We start from the raw sequence: 20,239 nt of genomic DNA, 5'->3' as shown, positions 1-20,239 counted from the left end.
CATGGCAAGAAAAAAATAAAAAATAAAAGAATAAAACTATATAAATAAAAAAAAGCTGTAAATCCCACAATCTCCTCTATTCCCCGGCTTCGTGTTAAACAGCTTAACACGTTTATTTGAACATGGCAAAGCTGTGAGGAGGTCTACCACGGGAATGCAAGGAGCTGAGCACAACATATGGTCAACATGCAGGGGGTACGGGGTACCGTGGTAACAGCCGTACTCTACAACCACCGGGTATTTATAGCCTTGTTGTAACCTACATAAACTTCCAATTAGGATTATTTGTACAGCTGGCAAAATAATCTCATTCACCTTATGCTGGGAGGAAAAATGATGAAGAGTATTTTTTTGTCTTTACACAGAAGGCCAAACATCCCACTTTCACCTATTATCAGTGCATATTTCTGGTATTTTTGGATGCAAGTGCATAAAAATATACATAATGTAAAGCGTTTTACTTTTATAGCTTAGCATTTTCAATGCTGTTTATAGCAGATTAATATAGTGACAAGGATGAAGATTTTTTTTTTTTACTTATCCAGGATTCAGGTCTTAGAGGAAAAGGAATCCTAACTAAAAACGTGATCAAAATCATTGCCATGTATAGCAATAATAAAGAAGTCATCTACCGACAGGAGCTTATAATCAAAGCTACTCGTTTCACAGGATGAGATTTGTGAAATGCTCAAGGGAAAACTATGAATTCTAGTTTTTATGATTTAATCCAACCTAATTTTTCAGTCCAGATTAGAAAAGTCTGTCCGTTACAGTTAATCAAACTTGCATAGGGGGGGTCCAACCTCCTGGGAAACACCTTTATGAATAGAAAATTCTAATATTTTTATTGACAATTTTCCAGTTGTTCATCTGTTGAACAGGAGGTGATGAACTGCAGTCCAGATCCCCATAAGCTGTAAACCATACATCCTTGGAGGAGAAACAGATTGCAACATTAGCTTTATAAGTGGCTAACGGCTAGCCAGTTGTCACTCAAACCATTTCTAAAAGTCACTAACAAGCAATCCTTCTCCATTATTATGAGGCGACTCAAGAATAACTTCCTTTCTAATTTCAAAATAAAATTCTCACAAACAGATATACGCTGACAGCCTTGAAGTTTTCATGTCCAGGGCTTCATTTGTAATCCTTAAACTCAAGCAAATTCACATGCTTAAATCATCTAAACAGTGCTTCACTTTGACTGCAAGCAAAAGGTTGGGCCATCAGGTTTTATCACATCTTTAAACTTATATGCAGGAAACTTATGCACTTGTTCAATTTGTATTAAATGGGCGACACAAGTATGATGATTGTGTGAAACTTAAGTCACTAACTAATAAGCTTATTGAAAGCAGAGGACATTTTACCGAAAAAAGTGCTTTAAGAGGTCAGCAGCAAAGGGATTCTAAAGCTTTATGATTTGATTTTTTCTAAATAATCAGACACAACCTATAAGATGTTTTTACTTTCCATAATTCTGCATTTAAACAGGTTAGCTTGCTAAGGAGTTTTGAGAAGCTAAATTTAGTTAAGCTTTCTTTCAGTCATCTAGAGAAACAAATAAAATGTTACAATTCTGCATCTTTAACTTTGCGCTCGGCTTTCAATATCCAGATTTAACTACCGTTTAAGCTGAGCTGAACATACGTCAGCATGAAAGGCGGTATACCAAACTTGGAGGACTTAACTATAGCGAAAGGATCAATTGGAGACAGAGAGGAAAGTGCAGCATTTAATAACGTCTTTCCCTGTAAACATTGACATAATCAGTGATAAATACCTACATTTAATAACATTTATAAGGTCTATATGTTCCTGTGCATGACCTAATGTAGAGTTTTGCAAGTTGTCCATATGAAATAGGCTGCAATTAAGCAGCTCAAAAACTGTTGTAAAGGTCTTTCTTTAACAGCCATTTCATAAAACTTTGATCTGGAGCCTGAGTTAATGCCTGACGTTTAATCTGGGGGGGGGGGGGACATTTTTATATAATCCTAAAGCAGCATAATTTTCTATAATAAAACAATCCAAAACTAGTACAACCTAAAGAGACTACAACCTTGATCATCATAGTTCACATGGATCAGAGCTTTCATCATAATTTTCTTCACCAGGTTTACAAATCAGCTGAAACTATGGCAACCGTTGTGTATGTACTGTAACTAAAAGTGGGATTAATTCATGTTACATATGGATCATTCTCCCATCAAAATGTATCTTCCTGTAACTCAGGAAGGAAGGAATCTAAATTTATCTTAACAATAAATATGTGGTTCACTTTTTTAAAATAAAAAGTGGATATGTGTTTTTTTTTTTTTTAACCTACATAAAAACAGTCTCTCATCACTCACCCGCAAATGTCACATTTGTACTCTCGCATCCCCAGATGCCTCTTCACGTGGTTCCTGGCATCTCCCAGCTGAGCAGTAGCAAAGTTGCAAATCTTACACATGAAGGGCTTAGACCCTGCAAAACAAATCGGATAACAAAATATGAGAAAAAGACAAATCAGACAAAAAAAAACTCTCTAATTTGGCACCTATAAAAACTACAGTCCCACTTCAAGTGCCAAGCGGCTCTTCTTTCACTCTCTATCTATCCTTGTCACTCTCCTTCATCTCTAACCTACTCTTTCTCTGCCTGTGGATGTGTAAATTGGATTCCAAAGGTCAGGGCGAATACGTAAATCAATTCTGGGTGCACTCTCTACCTCCCATTCCATCATTAAAGCACTAATCACTCTGGCGGGCTTCACAGGGAGGTTTCCTCCTAATTATTGTCATTAATAAGTCCAGAGGGCGGGGTAGCGTTTGAGAGAGTGGCAAAGCTTCTCTCTGCCATCCATCATTTAACCACAGAGTAGTGAGGGCAGAAGCCTGTACCATCTATGTGATGCATGAACAGCCACTAGCTCAACCTAAAGACGACAAAATATAATAAAATCAGTTTTTCTGATCTTGATGGTTTGGACATTTAAGAGAGCCCTATAGGTATGTAAAAAAAAAACACCACCCCATTTAATGACAGTCTATCATTTATAGGCAACTGTGCTCATAATTTTACATACTGTGGAAGAATTTCTTATATTAATTTCTAACAGGGATTTTCTTAGAAGATACCTGTGTTAAAAAAAAAAAAAACTGTCACCAGTGGATGAGAAGATTCATTTAATATCAATAAACCCTTAAAAGAGGTTTGCTTTGATCGGGAGAATCAAATGGCCATTATTGAGCCTTTCCTTTTTCGCCCTATTGGACCCAAAGATAAACTTTAACCATTTTTTGTATAATGAGCAGCTTCTAAATCAAATGACACCAAATCCCCCCTACCCAGCATTTGCTGACAAAATGCTTTACTGATCCTGTTATCAGTTTTGACCCGTTTTGCTTTAGTTTCTCAGATCCGAAATGTCTAAAACCCCAGTGATCCTCCTTCTGGTTTCCCAGTAGGAATGCTAAACTTCAATCGTAGATCATGTTGTTTTTCATCTTCTCTTCATGATCTGAGAGTTGTTTGGTTCCTCTGCTGTACCTCTGGTGCATGAAAAATAATCTGCTCATCGGTGAGATCCACGCAGCTCATGGGTATAGATACTAAGGAGTAAATGTAGAGGTTCTCAAAGCAAAATAAAAACGCATTAATAGCAATTTTGGATTCTGTTAAACAACAGTAAGATTGCAGTATGTAATTTACTGCAGGTGACTTTCCTGTGTTGCAAAGGTTAGTTGTTTTTTTGTTGTTTTTTTTGTTTTTTTATCCAAAGGAGCTGCTCTAGAGTTTACTTAATCCTTTACATGAATCTCTGCATCACAAATAAAACCTCCAAGAGTTATGGCATTTTATATGTCTACAAACAGCAGTCATTAGCATTCATTTAGGGTCAGTTACATGATCAAAAATATAAATTAATAAATAAAACAAATCATGATGTTTACGCTCTACAGGAACACGTCCCCCTTTTACGTTGTTTTTTTTTCCAACTTTCTATTGTAAAGAATGGGTTATTTTCTCATGTGCTACTTCTTTAAAGTCTTTTTAATGAAGCTCTATTAAAAGAGGATTTTTTTCTGCATGGAATTAAAACACAGCTGTATAGAGCAAAGTTTCAGAGCCTTTCAGATAACGGCATGTTCTCAGAAAATAAACATTACTTGATAGAGACAATTCCTCAATATAATTTGGGGGAAACATCTAAAATCATTACTATTGTAAATTATTTCAGATTATTTACCTTCCCTTCAAAACAACCCAAATAGCTACTTTATTTTTTAATAATCTAAAAATATTTTTAGGAATTTAAATGTATAACTTGTAAACAGTTTGAGTGGAACTTATGGTGGCGTGACACTTCAGTCTAAGTGGCAGCCTGGTATCATATCCACACACACTCATCTTTGAGCAAACTCTCACCCTCTGCCAGCGAATATCCCAAGACATTCTACAATATTTATTCCAGGGGCAGCCGCTGATTTGATTAAGCACTTTGTGTAGATTACTAATTCGTTCATACACGGTTCACTTGCTGTGAGCTGGAAGTACGACACATCGAATTTTACGCCAGTAACGAAGATTGAAAGGCAAGCTTGTGCTAACAAGGTCCATAAACACAAGGGACAGGGGATGAGGGTGGGGTGGGGGTCCGCGCATGGCCAGCCTCTTCATTTTGCATGTCTCAACAGTACACTACACAAATATTTACATGGCCATAAACGCAGGAGCTAATAAAGACAGAAAAAGCTATTATAGCTCCAAATGTAGCTGAAGATTTCACACCTAAATGTTGAGAAATCACACACAACAATACAATCACAGACACCTAATACAACAATAAGACAGTCGAAGTGAGGGGGGGGGGAGGGTCACACCACACCCACCATCACACCTACATGAAGTTTTAAGAGCCCCACCTCACAAGCGTGCGGCTACATGCACACACATTAGATTTACAAAACACATTCCCTCACTGAAAAAAGTTAGAAGAAAAACAAGACAATCATCCCTTCTTCCTTCTCACTTACACTTTCAGACACATCCAACCTAAAGTTGAGAAGAGAGAGAGGCGTGTGGGGAGATGATTTGTCCAGATGGCTGGCTGAGCATGAAACATGGCAGAGCGGAGAGAGAGGGAGAGAGATGTGCCGTCGCCTCCCCCCGTTCAAACATCTTATCACATTAATACTCCACCACTCTACTTAAACAGCCTCCCTGAAACTGAAATTGACCATCAATGCGGTGTCATGTTAAATTAATATTGCCATCCACACAGGGGCAATGTGGCTGCTTCACATCCCAGATGAGACAGAGAATGACTAATTCATTTCCTGAGAGGAGAGAGAAACCTCATGCCATGTTTCACCTCGCATCCCGTGATGTCTTAAGGTTTGGTCTTTTTATTTATTAATTTTTTTTTTTCTTATTTTTGTGCTTGCCACCAGTTTTCCATTTTCAGGTTTGAAGGAAAACGAGAATAAAAAAATGTCAATTTCCCATGAATAAATGACTTTGTGCTCATGTTTGTACCATTTCTTTCTGACACATGGGATTGCAAGATACCCACATAAAGTTTATTTCAATCTACGGCCCTCTTTTTCATTATTTCAACCTATAAATATATTTTTATTGTGCATAGAAATGAGTGGATTTGATTTATTTTGGGCACCAAGTCAAAAACATAAAAGATGATGCTTTATTGAAAGGTTTCACGTGTTTCTGTCTGGTGGAAGTGTGAAAAGAACGCCCAGAGTAGCACTTTTGCCTGCATGCCACATAACAGAATGGCTTCTCTGAAAGGTTTTTGTACACAAAGCCAAGAGAATTTAAAGAAGTAGCAACAATGTTCTGTAAATTTTAACAAAGTGCATAAAATATGTTAATACTGCACCTTCACAACTGACAAAAAACACACATCTCTGTCTCCTTCCCAATGTTAACCATTTTATTTCCACTCAGCATCATGTATTTGGTTTTGGAAAATCCTAAATAAGTAATAAGTTGGACATGACAGTAAATCTAAAAAAAAAAACTCGAAAATCAAAAGATTTTTTATGTGAAAAAATGAAGAAGTCAGTATGGCTTGAGAGAAACAGAGGCACGCCTGTGGATGTACTTTAGGGCAAAGCTTGAAACAACTTTTCCTTGAGTGACATCATGAAATAAATCTCAATCAATTAGAAAAAAAAAACAATCAGGAAGAGAACTAAGGCCCTCTAGAATCTGTTTAATGTTTGGGTAATGTTACCAATAGCTGAAGGTACCGAGTTCTTTAGACAAACATGTTCCGGCTGAAAGTTTGCAGATCAGCTCCATAATCAAAGCAAAAGCTCTTGTAAAAATGCTGCCAGTAACTGACCAGACTGCATCATGTTTCAGAGTGAAAGGAATTCTGTACCAACACCTGCAGAAAGGCCACCTCAAGAGGAAGCAGACTTAAAAAGACAGATTTACAGTTTACAAATGCTCTCAGGAACAAATACACCAACTTTTGGAGACATTGCCCAGCGCTCTGATAGAGCTAAAGGTGAGTTTCTTGGCTATTACAGCCATTATTACCTTTAAAGCAAAAAAAATAAGGATATTTGCATCCTTAGCGGTGCTTTCCATTTCTCCTCAAAAGTATAAACTTCTGCCTTCTACCGACATTTTAAGCAAAACTTCTGAGCTGGAATTATGAGCTGGAATGTTGTTACAACAGGATGGTACCTGATTGCCATATTCAAGATGGATTTTACTCACATCAATGGGCGTTAAAACTCTCATACTTTGACTAGCATTTCTATGTTATGCAAGTAGCATTAAGTTGGTGTTTCAGGTACTACCTTTGTTTAAATCTGGACCCATCTGCCTTCCAAAAGAGGCAGGTAGGAGAGATGGTAACTTCAGTAGGTCAGCACACATTGGCTCGAAAGTCAGTCCACTCAGGGCCCTCAACACCAGTGGGAGGTCCTATGCTGCTGCTGGCTGGCACAGCCTCCTTGCACCCTGAAGAACTGCGACACCAAATGGTGTGCCCAGACCCATCCACCTTCAATGCAGTCACACTTGGCTGAAATGGCTGCCAGGTGCACTTTCAGGGTCAATGCAGGATGTCCAGCCTCAATAGGTACCTAAATACCTCTTGCAGAGAATATGAAACTGGGTCGACAGAATTTCCCCTGCACCAGGCTGAAAAATGTTGCAAGCATTAGCCATGCAGGGGTATGCCCTGGTACACAGCCTCCAGGTATTGATCAGGCACAACAATGATGTGGTCCCACCCAGGTGGTTGATATGGAACATTCAACAGGTGCAGTCTGTCATGATGACCAAATGGAGAGGGAAAGAAGTGCCTCAGCGCCAGAAAGACCATCCTCAATTCCCCAGTGAAGCCAGAGCTCAGGTTGCCACCAGCACCCATAAACATCTCAACCATTGTCAGACTGCAAGTGCCGCTCCCACCTGAAAGGACTGGAGCAGGAAGTGGATCCTGTCCATCCTTTCTGTGGTCAGCATGGTTATATGAATCCAAGTTAATTCAATTAAAGACCGCCTCCTGTGCTGGGATCAGGGAACTCTTCTCATTGTTCACCCAAGAGTTCCAAAGAGCCTCGACGTGGGCCAGGAGCCTCAACATCACTCGATCTGCTGCTCAGGAGAAGCGGGCTCAGATGATACAGTCATGTAGATATGGCAGAATCTTTACCCCTGATTAACTCAAGACCGCTTTCATGCACCTCATGAACATTCAGTGGGATAAAGAAAGCCCGAAAAAGCAGGACGCCACGCCGGAGGCAAACAACAGGAACTCCTTGTGCTCTGGGTGGATTCATACATGGAAGTACGCATCCTTCAGGCCTACAGCTGTAAACCACTCTGTGAGAGCAAGACAAATGACAAAGATGATTCTACCACGGCATTTCTATCGAGAGGCACAAGCAAGAACTTTGGCAAGCTATGTAAGAAGTTTGGGAAATGTTCACAACAACAATCATTAAAAATCAAACAGATAAAAATAGTCTCACCCCTTCTCTTTTGTCCTTTCATTTAGCAGAGAAACTTATGTTAATTCTAATTGAACTTAAACAGGAAGTTTGAGGTCTGATTTGCTGTTTGACAAGGAGAAAAATGAAGTTGTCTTCTTTTCATAGTATAGAAATATTGGCATCCGTGCCTTCAAATTCAGGAAAGTGAATATCTTTAATACCATTTCTGCATAAATATTTGGCAAATACTATAGTATAGTACAGTATAGCAATCTTTGCAAAGCAGGTAAAGGTAAGGACAATTATTTCTCTTTGAACAAACCTTGTTCCAAAACACCTTAAGGACATAAAACCAGTTTATAAGAAGCTTAGTAAAAGACAATGACATGTCTAGGAACAGCAAAAGCTTTTTCTATGAGAGTTAAAGCGTTAGTCACACGTTAGTGTGTCTAGTTTATTAGCCTAACTTTGTTTTTGTTGCAATAGTACTTATTGGCAATAAATCCTGCTGTGTTTATAAAGCTTATTTATTTCCCCTTCAAAAAGCTGCCATAGGTTTCTGGATCTCATCAGATTGCCCAAAAATGACAAGCATTGTTTTGCCAATTAATTGATTTACACTTGAAGCTCTGAATGAGGGAGCATGTGCCAACAGAGGTAGAAACCCTCCCTCCCTCATGTGCTGTCATAGTGTGTGGTCACACTGCTTCGAATTTCTGTAACTCAGGTTGGTCTGCACTCACACTTTTTAATTCAGAATGAAGGAGATGCATAACTTTAAAGCAAAACTGTGTAACCTTTAACCACTAGAGGGTGCTAGACCTGTAACTTCCAGATTTAGAGCACCTAAAATAAACTGGAAACACTGAGCTGTTGCAAAAATCATTCTCTCCCTGTTTTGGAATCTGATAGACCAGTTTGGAGCAGCAGCTAGAAAAGTCATTGAGTTAATACTAAAGAAAAGGATGGATTCAACCTTCTAGAGTAGAATATGTCTGATCAGCTAAGAGTCACAACTGTTTTGTTTTCTAACAACCTTAAGTCTAGTTAGCTCTTGTTTAATGGGAGTTCACACTGCTTTAAAGTGGCACTCTGGGTAACATGACTCATTCAGCGACAAATCTGACCCTCTCAAGTTACATGGAGTAGTTTTTTTGAGAAGAGCATCAATATGTAACTAGTGCTGCATATTGATCTAAAATATTATTCAATATGTAAATAATTAAACTAATACTTGGGTGAAATGCGGTGTTGGTTTAAGAACTGAAAGAAGAAACAAAAGAAAAACAACAAATGGAAAAAAGTGAGAGAATCATTAGTGCAAATTATAATATTTCTTTTATACACTGATGTTTTACAGTCTCAAACATTTTACTAATGGGTCAAATGGTGTTGTCCTCTTCATACTTTTAGTATGAGTCTGACGCTAAGAAAAAAAAAACAGAATTAAATTTATGATAGTTTTCACCAGGCAATACAGCCATTTTCAGTATGTGTGAGGGGTTTCTACATCTTACCACCTTTCCACTGGTTATGTGGTGAACTGTCCCCTGTGTCATTGGAGCATATTTTACCAGCATTGCTTGTTCAAGTTTGCACAGAGACCCGAGTGGCACCCCAAAGCACAACTATAACTCCCCCTAGGTAGAGGCCACTCCACACAATCATGTTTTTTCACCAAATGCTGTTTAATTAGCAGAAATGATTTGGAATTGGCAATAGGCTTATTGCACAGATATTGATAAAACAAGCAGACATACTCTTACTTTTCCTGTTAAGTACTAGGGAAAAATTCTTTTGAGATTGCTCATCAACTTAGACTCACACCTGTCTTGTGCTGCTCATATAGATGGTATTGTGGCTAAAATGGGTAAAGGCATTACAATGGTAAAGAAATGTGTTTTATTCATACCTGCTGCTATTGCTAAACAGGTTGTACAGTCTCTTGTCCTGAGTTATCTGGAGTATTGCCCAGTGATATGGTCATCTGCTTCACAGAGTGAGCTTCACAACCTTCAGCTGGCACAAAACAGGGCGGCCAGAGTGGTCCTTCAGTGCTCACAAAGAACAAATGTGGCGTCATTGCATAGATGGCTTTCATGGTTAACAGTTACCTGTAAACTTAAATTGAGACTTCTGCTATTTATATGGAATGTTTTCTTTAAAAAACAACCTTCATTTTTTGCTGAACATTTAGTCCTTCTTGAAACAAAGTCATAATTATTTAACCTGGCGGGCACTAGGTGGAGACATTAAACTCCCTCGACCCAGAACAAACTATCTAAAATCCACAGTGCATTATAGAGCCATTTGTCACTGGAACCAACTGCCAATAACCACGAAGAGTCCAGAACAGAACATGCTTCAAAAAGATACTGTCTTCAGAACTACTGCAGATGACATGATGAACTGACCTGTGTATTTATGTTGTATATTTCTACTCTTTTTCATGTTCCTATTATTTCCTAATGTGCAACTTGTGCATTTTTTTTTAATGGTTTGCTATTAATTTAATGTAATTTTTTATGTGAGGACCCCAGGAATATTAGTGGCCATTTATTTGGCAGCTAATGGGGATCCTAATAAAACTAAACTTATTACTTTTTTGCAATATGTAAAGCCTAGTATTAACTTTTGAGAGCTTATACTTTTAAACTTCCATGCAAAGAATAGGCCAACGTTTTCAGTTATTTTTTTTCCATTTTTCCTGCAGTCCTAAATTGGGACAAAAATCCTTGCCTCTATGTTCACTCCCATTGGCACGTGTGCGAGTTGTTCTCAGCCTGGGTCTGAGGTCAGACAGCTCTCTTTGGTGAAAAAGTGACCAATTTAGCTGAAAATGCTAATTCTAGCTCATTGGCAAAATGCATGCATGTGTACAGGTTTCCTTAAAGGGACAAATTGACAAATTTGTGTGCTGCCTCCCACCACCGTTCCCAGATTTCACTGATTAATCAAGTGAATAAAAACCAGGTCTTAATTAAAAGGATCTCAACGTGCTCCTTGCTCAGAAACTGGCAGACCCCCGTAGTCCGGCTCCACAAACAAACTCTCAGAATGAATGGCCACAGGAGAGAAGGTAAATAATTCACCGTAATGAGGGGATTTAGCAATAATAACAACTGGCATATGCTGTCAAAATGAGGTGAAATAAGACCTCTCTTTGAAACAGAAAGCGTACATAAAAGTGGAAATTTAATCACATAAGCAAGTACATGAAGTAGCTTTATTGGAGAAAACCAAAACAAACAGTTTGTTTGAAACCTCAGAGTCTGCCCTTGACTGGATGCCATGTTTTGGGACCTCAGTGTCAGTACTTTCATTTTCTTAAGTAACATTAAGTAAGTGGCCTCAAAATTCAAGAATTATGATACTGGGTGAGACTATGAATGTGTGTAGGGTAACCATTACAGTAATATGAAGTGCAGAAGCTAAACATTAATCATTGGGATTAAACCTCCAGTTCTCTCAGCTTTAAGCTGCACAAGTTCAACAGAAAGAAATGTGACTTTGGTGGAAAAGATGGCAGAAACTGGCACCCTGATGCTAGATCTGTAAAATTTTATCAATTCTTTTAGTCCAAAACTCTGCATCATTTCAGCCAATACACCTTTAGATTTCAGAATATTGCACAAATGTATTTTTTCACACTTTGCAACTTTCCATCCACAAAACAACAAATCTCTTACATTTTCCCAACTTTTCTTGCAGGACTGGCCTGCAGTCAGCTCTGGTCACCTTCCACATGTGCACCATGTCCCTTTAAGCAAGACGTATTTTGTTTTTCTTACAACAGTAGCTTCCTTCTTGAAACTCACAATCCACCCTGATGCACCACTTTGTCCTGGCCTATCATATCAGCTCTCTTTAAAATATGTTACAGTTGGTTCCAAGAGCAAAATATGGAAAAGCTCAAGGATTCTAAACACAGATGCGTCTAAAATAATAGTTGAATATCTGAGAAGGTCAATATTTTTTGTGCCTAATTTCGAAAGAGGAAACTTATTTATTCTATATATTCATTAAACATGGTAAACTATCTCTGTATAGTATGTCTGTTTTATATGTTGATATGATTTATTACATGTTGATGGCTAATGCATAAAGATTCTAAAAATCGAAAGTTTCGTTTTAGGATCAGTTTGAAAAACTGTTTAAGCGGACACCAGGTTTTTAAAAATTATGCATTTATTTCTAAATAAAATGGGATTAGAATCTCAGAATAAAATTCAAAACTTCTTCTCATCTAGGAAAGAAACCTTGGACCACTTAGAAAAAAACCCAGTTATATCCTTATTAGGGGTGGAACGGTTCACAAAATCCATGGTTGATTGTTAGCCTGACATGTTGGTTGTGTTGCTGTTAGCATAAACAAAACGTGTTGCACAATGCTTGCACACTGTTGCACTTTTATCCACAACTTTCTTTCCGCCGTCATCATAGGTCACTCTAAATGCAAAGTGTTCCCATACAGCAGACCTATAAAGTGCTGCTGGCGCGTCTTCCAACTCCTGTTCTTTGCCACTCGCCATACCCACACAATTCTCCACAACAACTGATTTTTTTCTGCTACACCCGGCTACGCTGCTTTGCTTCTTCTTCTTCTTGTTTACTACTGGTGGTTGGCTTTGGTCGCAGTACCGCCACCTTCTGCTCTGGAGTGTACACGCTTCGCCTATGAGAAAAAGGAGCCGCGCATGAACCGAACGAAACACACGCGAATCGAGACAGACGGTTTGGATGGTTTTCATAAACTGTTTTCATCCCTAATCCTTATATGTTCATGTTAGACCCTTCTCTTTGTTACTCCGGTCGCTGTAAGTTTTCCTTCCACTCAACTTTCTATGAAACTGAACAATCAGCTGCTAAGCAATGACCTTTATAGCCTACACTCCTTTTAGAGGAAGTCAGTGCTTGTCTTTTAGATTTACAAAGTTAGTACTCATCCTCATGATCGTGAACTATAGTAAAATTGTCATATCTCTAAGCCATAACCATAAAAACCAGAAATACAACACCTAGATATATTTTACTTTGTGTGTATTAAAATCTGTTTCTGAAATAAGTGACAAAATCTCTTAGACTTTTTCAAGATATTCTAATTTGTTTTCAGCTCTAGCTGTACTTTTCTAGGGTACTTTGTTGCCATTTGGTGAAAAGAACAGAATAAATAAAGTACAATCAGCAGAGAGTCAGGACAAACTCTGAGTAATAGTCCTCAGGTTAAGTGATCAGCTAAAATACCCACTCAGACCATCCAGAGTCTCCAAGTGGAAACCTTCTTTACTTTATCTGACTCTAAAAGGAGGCTTCACACGCCCACAAAGACACACCGACACACACAGTAAACAGAGCACGGACTTCAATTAAAGTCCCATTAAAGTTTAGCCTGAAAGGGGGGATGGACTATGGGAGGCAGAGAGGGGCATTTATTGATGGCGCCCTCACATCTCGTTCCTGCATTAAGTTGATTTTAAAAGCAATTAATACACACGGTCAGGGAAAAGTAATGGAGCGCCCCGCGTTCTTAACCTGCCGGACGTCTCCCATCCAAAGCCCTGACCAACGCAGCCCTACTTTGCATTATAAATGACAAGACAAATCCTAATGGATTGAGGATAATCAGCTAGCCATGAAGGTTGACATATACATACACACAAACATAGAGTTGACAGGCATACTACCTCTACCTCTACCTTACACTCACACACACATATGTATGCACAAACAGACATACAGACACCAGGGAAATTAAAGGCTTTGAATATGTCTGCATTGATTATTTTAAATTATTAGCCCACCTCTCTTTGGACCTCCAATGCTTTTAGCCTAAGCTTTAACACATTTACAGAGACTTATTGACTATAATTACAACTGAGTCTTGGTAATGGACACATCAATTATGAGTCGCACATGTCTCTGACCAAGCGTTGCTCAGGAAATCCCAATCTGGGGTCCATTAGCGTCTCTCCTGTTGGTTTGAAGCTCAATCAGTCTTTACCTTCACCTCTACAGAAAGAGCTATTACCTGGCTGAGGTAGATAGCGGCCTTAACAATAGCTCGGGTTGCCACTGATGAGCCTGTATCTCCAAACTTTAATGCTGTTGCATCTAAAAAAAAAAAGATCTAACAGCTAAAGACTCTATAAAAGAGATAACTGCTTTGAGATATTCAGGAAAACGTATCACAGCTAAATGCTCACAAGATTTTCAAAGAGCAGCCTACCAAATCTGTATCAGTTACAAGAGGTTTTAATAATGTATGCAGCCGCAAAGTGGTGAATTTGTAATAATGCATATGTAATGATGTGTTCAAATCATTCATCTTAACCATGTGTTACTGCTAATAATATGTATATTTTGAAAACATGTCCAGAGTAGAAGTGAGTGAGTACGTGGAGGTGAGCTACTTACCAGTGTGTGTGCGAATGTGTGCCAGGAAAGCCATGGAGTTGCTGCTCTTGCACACCTTGCCGCAGTATTTGCACACACTGCCTTGATTCTCCTCACGCTCACGGTTGATCTGCTCCGTGTCCTCCAGCACATACTTGTTGACCTCCCTGAGGAGTTCCTCGTGTTTCTCTTTGATGTGGACAAACAAGTCCTGCTCTGTCTCGAAGCGGTCAGTGCACTTGACGCACTTAAAGCTTGCGCCCCCCTCAGGAAGCTCCTCCACGCTGTTCTGCTCATTGCGGAGATGGGCGGCGCTGGAGAGGTGCTGGTGCAGGTTGCTTTCGGTGTAGAAGGATTTGCCGCACACCAGGCAGTGGAAGTGCCTCTCCTTGGAGGGGTGCTTCATTGAGATGTGGACGTTGAGGCCGCTGAGCCCGTCCGCCATGAACCCGCAGTCCTCGCAGCGTATGCGAGAGCTGCTGCCTTTTGCTTCGTCCCTCACCTTCCCTTCCTTGGGTTTTAACTTTCGAACATATGAAGAGCTTGGGGACATACTGCTAGATATTGATCCCCCAGTCAAACATATGACAGAGGCTTCGCCTTCCAATGCCAGACCCTCCAGTGTTGCTACCTCCTGCCCTGTAAGGGCTTTGAAAGATACAATACTGGCATCAAATGGAGGGGCTTTAGACATCTGTGTATCAACAACCACTGTATCATCAGTCTCTTTTTCTGCTTGGGTAGACCCTATGTTCTGGTTTTCTTGAGATTTGGACTCATCTAATGGTAGTTGAAGTTCTGCTGAAGTCTGCACCGTCATGTCAGCTGTCTGGTTTGTAAAATCTGTTTTATTGACAGTAGATGATGTTTCAGTTGTTGCTTGCTTTGAATCTCTACCCACAGTTTCACCAACCACGACACGAATAATGTCTGTAGTGACAGACAACGCAGCTGAGTTGTGTACATCCCCACAGGGACTTTCACTAACAGGTCCAGACACATCTGAGGGGTTTGGATGGTCACAGTCTGGGTTTGATTTCTGTCCAGCAGGATAGTTGATCTTGGCCTCCTTTAAAGAAAGGTTGTCAGTTCTTGGTTCTTTGGCCTTTTGATATTCCAGGTATCTTTGACTGTTTTGTTTATGTTTCTCTGTGCTAGCATGGCGAGCCATCTCCCTACTGGTTATAGCAAAATAGCTGCAGGCTAAACAAACATACTCAAACTCTTTTGTATGCTTTCTCTTGACATGAAGATGGAGGGATGGGACTGATTGGGTGACAAAATCACAAAGATTACAAGCATTAACTAAGTCATGGTTGTTTTTTTGCTGGCTAATGTCTGACTCAGTTGGTTCTTCATCTTTCTCTTCTATAAGAGGTTCTCTGTCCTGTTCTTGGGTTGTGTCAGCATCCTGTAAGACAGCACCTGGTGTACTGGTTATCTCCAGCAGTGGTGCACTGGTGTTGGCCTCTGCTGTGGTCTTATTTGAACTCTCTTGTGCTCTTTTTACATGTTTCTTTGTAAAGCAGTGACGGTCCATATCTCCCTTAGTTACACAGTGGTAGTTGCACAAATTGCAGCTGTAGCCATAATCTTTGCTATGTTTACGGCGAATATGAACACTGAGATTGGTGGCGTTGGACACAACCAAACCACAGTATCCACAAGTGGTAGTACCACCTTGTTTCGGTCTTCCTCTTTTCTTTCTGGGAGGTTCCAACTCTGAGTCTTCCTCATCAGTTTGAACAGAAACCTCAGTTTCAGCTGTCTCTGACAGCTCGTTGGTTTCCTGTTGTTCTTCGGTCGAATTAGCCGTTCCTTCTCCAGCAACCACTTGATTGAGGCGACCGACGGAACCGTCATCTTCCACACAGTCTCTTGTAACTTTCTCAACACAATGTTCAAATGAAGAAGCTTTAGAGCTTTTCTCTCCTTTTTGATGTTCCAAATGGCCATCTGACGACAGATGGACATTCATCCACTCTGAAGTTGCTGCAATGACGTTGCACACTTTGCAGCGGAACCACTCTTGAGTAGGGTGCTTATCCCGAGTGTGCTTTTCAAGCGCAGCAACATTACCCACCCTGAAATCGCATATTGGACACTTCACCTGGAACCGACTGAGAACACGTTTTGGTGCTACTTTTGGTGACGCAGTTTTTTCAGTGCTGCCGCTCCCAACGGTTTCGTCCAGTTCCCCCATGTTTCCATCTAATTCAACTGAAAAGACACAAATATCCTTTACTTAGTCTTTCAAATGTAAGCAAGACAAATTGTTATGACCAGTGACTAATATAAATATTTTATAAATCTAAAAGCAGAATTCACATAAATGACTGAGGACAAAAAATGCTTTCAAGAATGAAATTATCAAAAGTGAACAGAAACTAGAGAAATACTTACAAGTTAAAGGGACATCTTTGGCATGGTATCTCTGAATGTGAATATCAAGAGGAGATTTGTCCCTAAATTCATGTCCACAGTAGTTGCAGGAATAAATAATCTTAGGTTTTGGAGTCCTCTTGCTTAATCTTCTTTCTTGGGCAGTGCTTGGCTCATCTTGTTCTAGACTGTGGTTTTGTTCCCCATCTTCTTCTGTCTTTATGGTGGATTCCTCTCTTAATTCTCCAACATTGAGAATATTTTCCTTTTGTTCATGAGCTCGAGGATCCTTATCAATTACTTTCCCATGTTTTCGTGTGTAATGAATTTTCAGTGATCTTGGGTACATGGTTGTGAAGCCACAAACTTTGCAAACATTCTCCTCATCCTCACATCCAGTGTCAGGCAATGGCCTATCCGCTCCTTCCTCTCCTGCCTTATCGAGCTCGGGAGCACAACCAGGAGAGACCCCCGTGGCTTCCTCCATCTCCGTGTCAGCTGGCGACACCTTTACAGAGTCATTTTCAGCCAATTTGCTCTCAACATTTCCCTCCTCTAATACCAGTGGTTTATCCATATCATATCCTTATAATGTGAAATCCAGCGGTATCATCAAAACCACATCAAAACCCTGAGGGAAAACAAATAAAGAAATACAACATATTTATATGCGTCCTCAACATATTGCTGTATAACAGCTGATATTAGACCCCTAAGCCCTCAGAATGATATTATGCGGCCCGAGTCTGCAGTTTAACAATGGTACAAATTTCCACGACAAGCAGTGGCTGTTTATGTATCCCAAGAGGAACTCCTAAGGAAAGAGTGACCATTCTGTTTTTTGCTGCTGATGTAAGCTGACACTAAAATTTCCGAAAATTATATGCAATGGTATGAGGGACTTTACAAATTTGGGATCAAAGTTCAATTGCATATCTGTTTTTAACAAAATTCCACATAATTTATTTTTTTTTAAATAAACTTGTCCATGTTTAACGTTTGATTGAGCATGTTGCATTTGAAAAAAATAAATGCAATTATTCTTTGCATTTTATTTAAAGACAAAATAATAAAGATAACAAAAAAAATAACCACATGTTTGTGGTCTAGTATTACTTTCTTTTCAACCACGTTTCTCTCTTATTCGAACAAGTTTGGAACCCACTGACCAAGGTTATGTGAATTGGTTCATCTTCCGTTTACTTCTGTCTATCTAAACATGTGTAGATGCCGCCATCTAGTGTTAGAATACACGAACTGCAACCTAAAGCACAGTAGCATAAGTTTTAACCATTACATATTTTCATTAAATGCTCAAAGTAAATCCCTGGCATTTATCTGAGGGAACTAACAAAAGTACATTCTGTAGGTAATCCTCCACAAAGATGGATTTTATTTAAACATCTTTTGAAAAAAATTATGGGATTTTTCAAAGATTTAATCTTTTATGAGATTTTGTTAAAAAAAAAGTTTCTTAATATTATTAACTAAGTAATGTACTTTTAATGGAAAAGAAAATAAAACCTTTGTAGAGGTTAATGATATGTGATTTGGAAACAAAAACGTCTCCACTCAGTCTCAAACACATGATCATTACCTTTTTTTCTTCTTTCCAGTTGTCTTGTCAACAGCATTTGTAAATATGTTTTGTGAAGCACTTTAACTAAAATTTTAAAAATGTGAAACACTTTAACCATACGCTTAGAAAAGCACCTCAACTAAAATATATAATGCTTTAATAATAGATATTTATAGTAATGTCTTTTTCAACTCTAGTTGTAGCAAAGTTTAATTATCTGAATAGCTTGTTTAAAAAAAATAAAAGTGGAATTTTTTTTTTGTTTATGAGCATTACCTCATTTTAATTATCCATCCTTCCAAGGCAAGGCAAGGCAAATGTATTTGTATGGCACAATTCAGTACAAACACAATGCAAAGTGCTTTACATGATTAAGTCACAGTGGGAATATAAATAATTTACATGGTTTTAACTTTAAGCAGGAACTAATGCTACTTTTTAATATCCACACATTAAGGTCAAGTGAAATGTATTATTTTATTGTATCACTTATTTATTTCAATAAAGATTAGAGCAAAAAAAAAAAAAAACAATAACAAAAAACAATGGAGACTTTATTTTGATTTTAAGTCCTCTATCGCCCGTGAGACAGATGTAACAACAAGGATTTTATACACAAATTAACCTAAAACAAATCTATACTTAGACTGGCTTTTGATCCAGACTTGCCAAATATTTGATAATTAAAAAAAAAAACCGTTGACAAAATCACAAACACACATATCACAGGATGACTGTTATAAGAGGAGATTAATAAACACTGCATTATTTAGGTCCCCTGTGCTTTACAAATTAGTGTGAAGAGACGAATTGTTCACTTTTGCTACATAGTGAACAACTTCCTAGACTTACAACAGTAACAGAAAGTCATGTTAAAGTTCGCTGCAAGAGGTCAACCTGCTTGCTTAAACGTTCGCACGAATAAAACTTGTTTAAAACCCTTCTGCAAGGTAGCAAACCTCCGCAATAACCCATATAAATTAGCGTAAATTCGTTTTGATTTGCGTGCCGGAGGAATTGTTGCTGCAGCAGGGGTTTGCAGCTAGCTTGCTAACTAGCAACATGTTCCTCTACTGTAATTTAAAAGACGTTCAGCTCGTCCAATTAAATCACTTCTTCGGACAGGACAGCCAATCACAGCGGGGGTAAGGCGGGTGTAAAAAGCCCGAAGGTTTGGAAAACGACGGCAGCAGAGAGGCCCAAAAAGGAGGCTAACGTCGACCTCTGAAATAATCCTCTATACAGTCCAAACACCCCGTCAAAACAACGCATATACCATAAAGTCATCCATCTAGAAGCAGTCTAAGTCAAAAATTATAAACATTATCACGAATCAAGCTGACTTACCCATTATTTTGCGACTGTTTTCACGGTGCGCGCTTTTTTGCTGCTAGACACAAATGGCGTACCGTAGCGTGAGCTGTGCGTCATCGAGCGAGAGGCGGCCTTGTTTTCTGGCCTACGTCAGCTGCTTAGACTGCATGGTGCATTAAAGTACCGTAGGAAAATTGAAGATACGGAAGTTAAACTCTTTTTAAGGGGCTTAGTATCGTCAACATATTAATAGTGATTGACAGACAAAAAAATATCTGGAAGACATTGTTCAGTTTTATCTACACAGTGCTGAAACATTAAGAACTTTAACGCTTAGTGCTTTTTCTTCAACAAAATATTTACGTACTTATCTGAGGAATACAATACAAACATTTAAAAAATATTTAATATGACAAATTTCCTTTAAACAACTTCGATAAACCTTATTTAACCATTATTTATATTATTACAATTAGTGAAAAAAATGTTGCTAAGTAAATGTTTTCTGTAAAAAAAACATGCATTCCTTTAATCTAGGGCTGCACCTAACAATAATTTTGCAAATCGATTAAGTAATTGATTAATCATTAAATGGAGTATAAGACTCTAA

General features: G+C 38.8%; 1 protein-coding gene across 1 annotated transcript in view; it reads right to left on the bottom strand.

Annotated features, from left to right (window-relative positions):
- The window catches only part of znf407 (zinc finger protein 407), a 209,075-nt gene extending 189,321 nt beyond the window's left edge, over positions 1–19,754 (bottom strand). Inside the window, exons 1-4 of the mRNA XM_015377235.1 lie at positions 19,663–19,754; positions 16,758–17,367; positions 14,376–16,574; positions 2,355–2,469 (exon numbers count right to left, since the gene is read on the bottom strand). Coding sequence (XP_015232721.1) covers positions 2,355–2,469; positions 14,376–16,574; positions 16,758–17,313 — 2,870 coding nt within the window. The 5' untranslated portion in view covers positions 17,314–17,367; positions 19,663–19,754. The remainder of the gene's footprint in view (positions 1–2,354; positions 2,470–14,375; positions 16,575–16,757; positions 17,368–19,662) is intronic.
- Positions 19,755–20,239: the final 485 nt, after the last annotated feature.

This window comes from Cyprinodon variegatus, unplaced genomic scaffold (genome assembly GCF_000732505.1).
Source record: "Cyprinodon variegatus isolate N-32 unplaced genomic scaffold, C_variegatus-1.0 Scaffold149, whole genome shotgun sequence".
NCBI lineage: Eukaryota > Metazoa > Chordata > Actinopteri > Cyprinodontiformes > Cyprinodontidae > Cyprinodon > Cyprinodon variegatus.
This window is presented reverse-complemented; position numbering and strand designations above follow the sequence as displayed.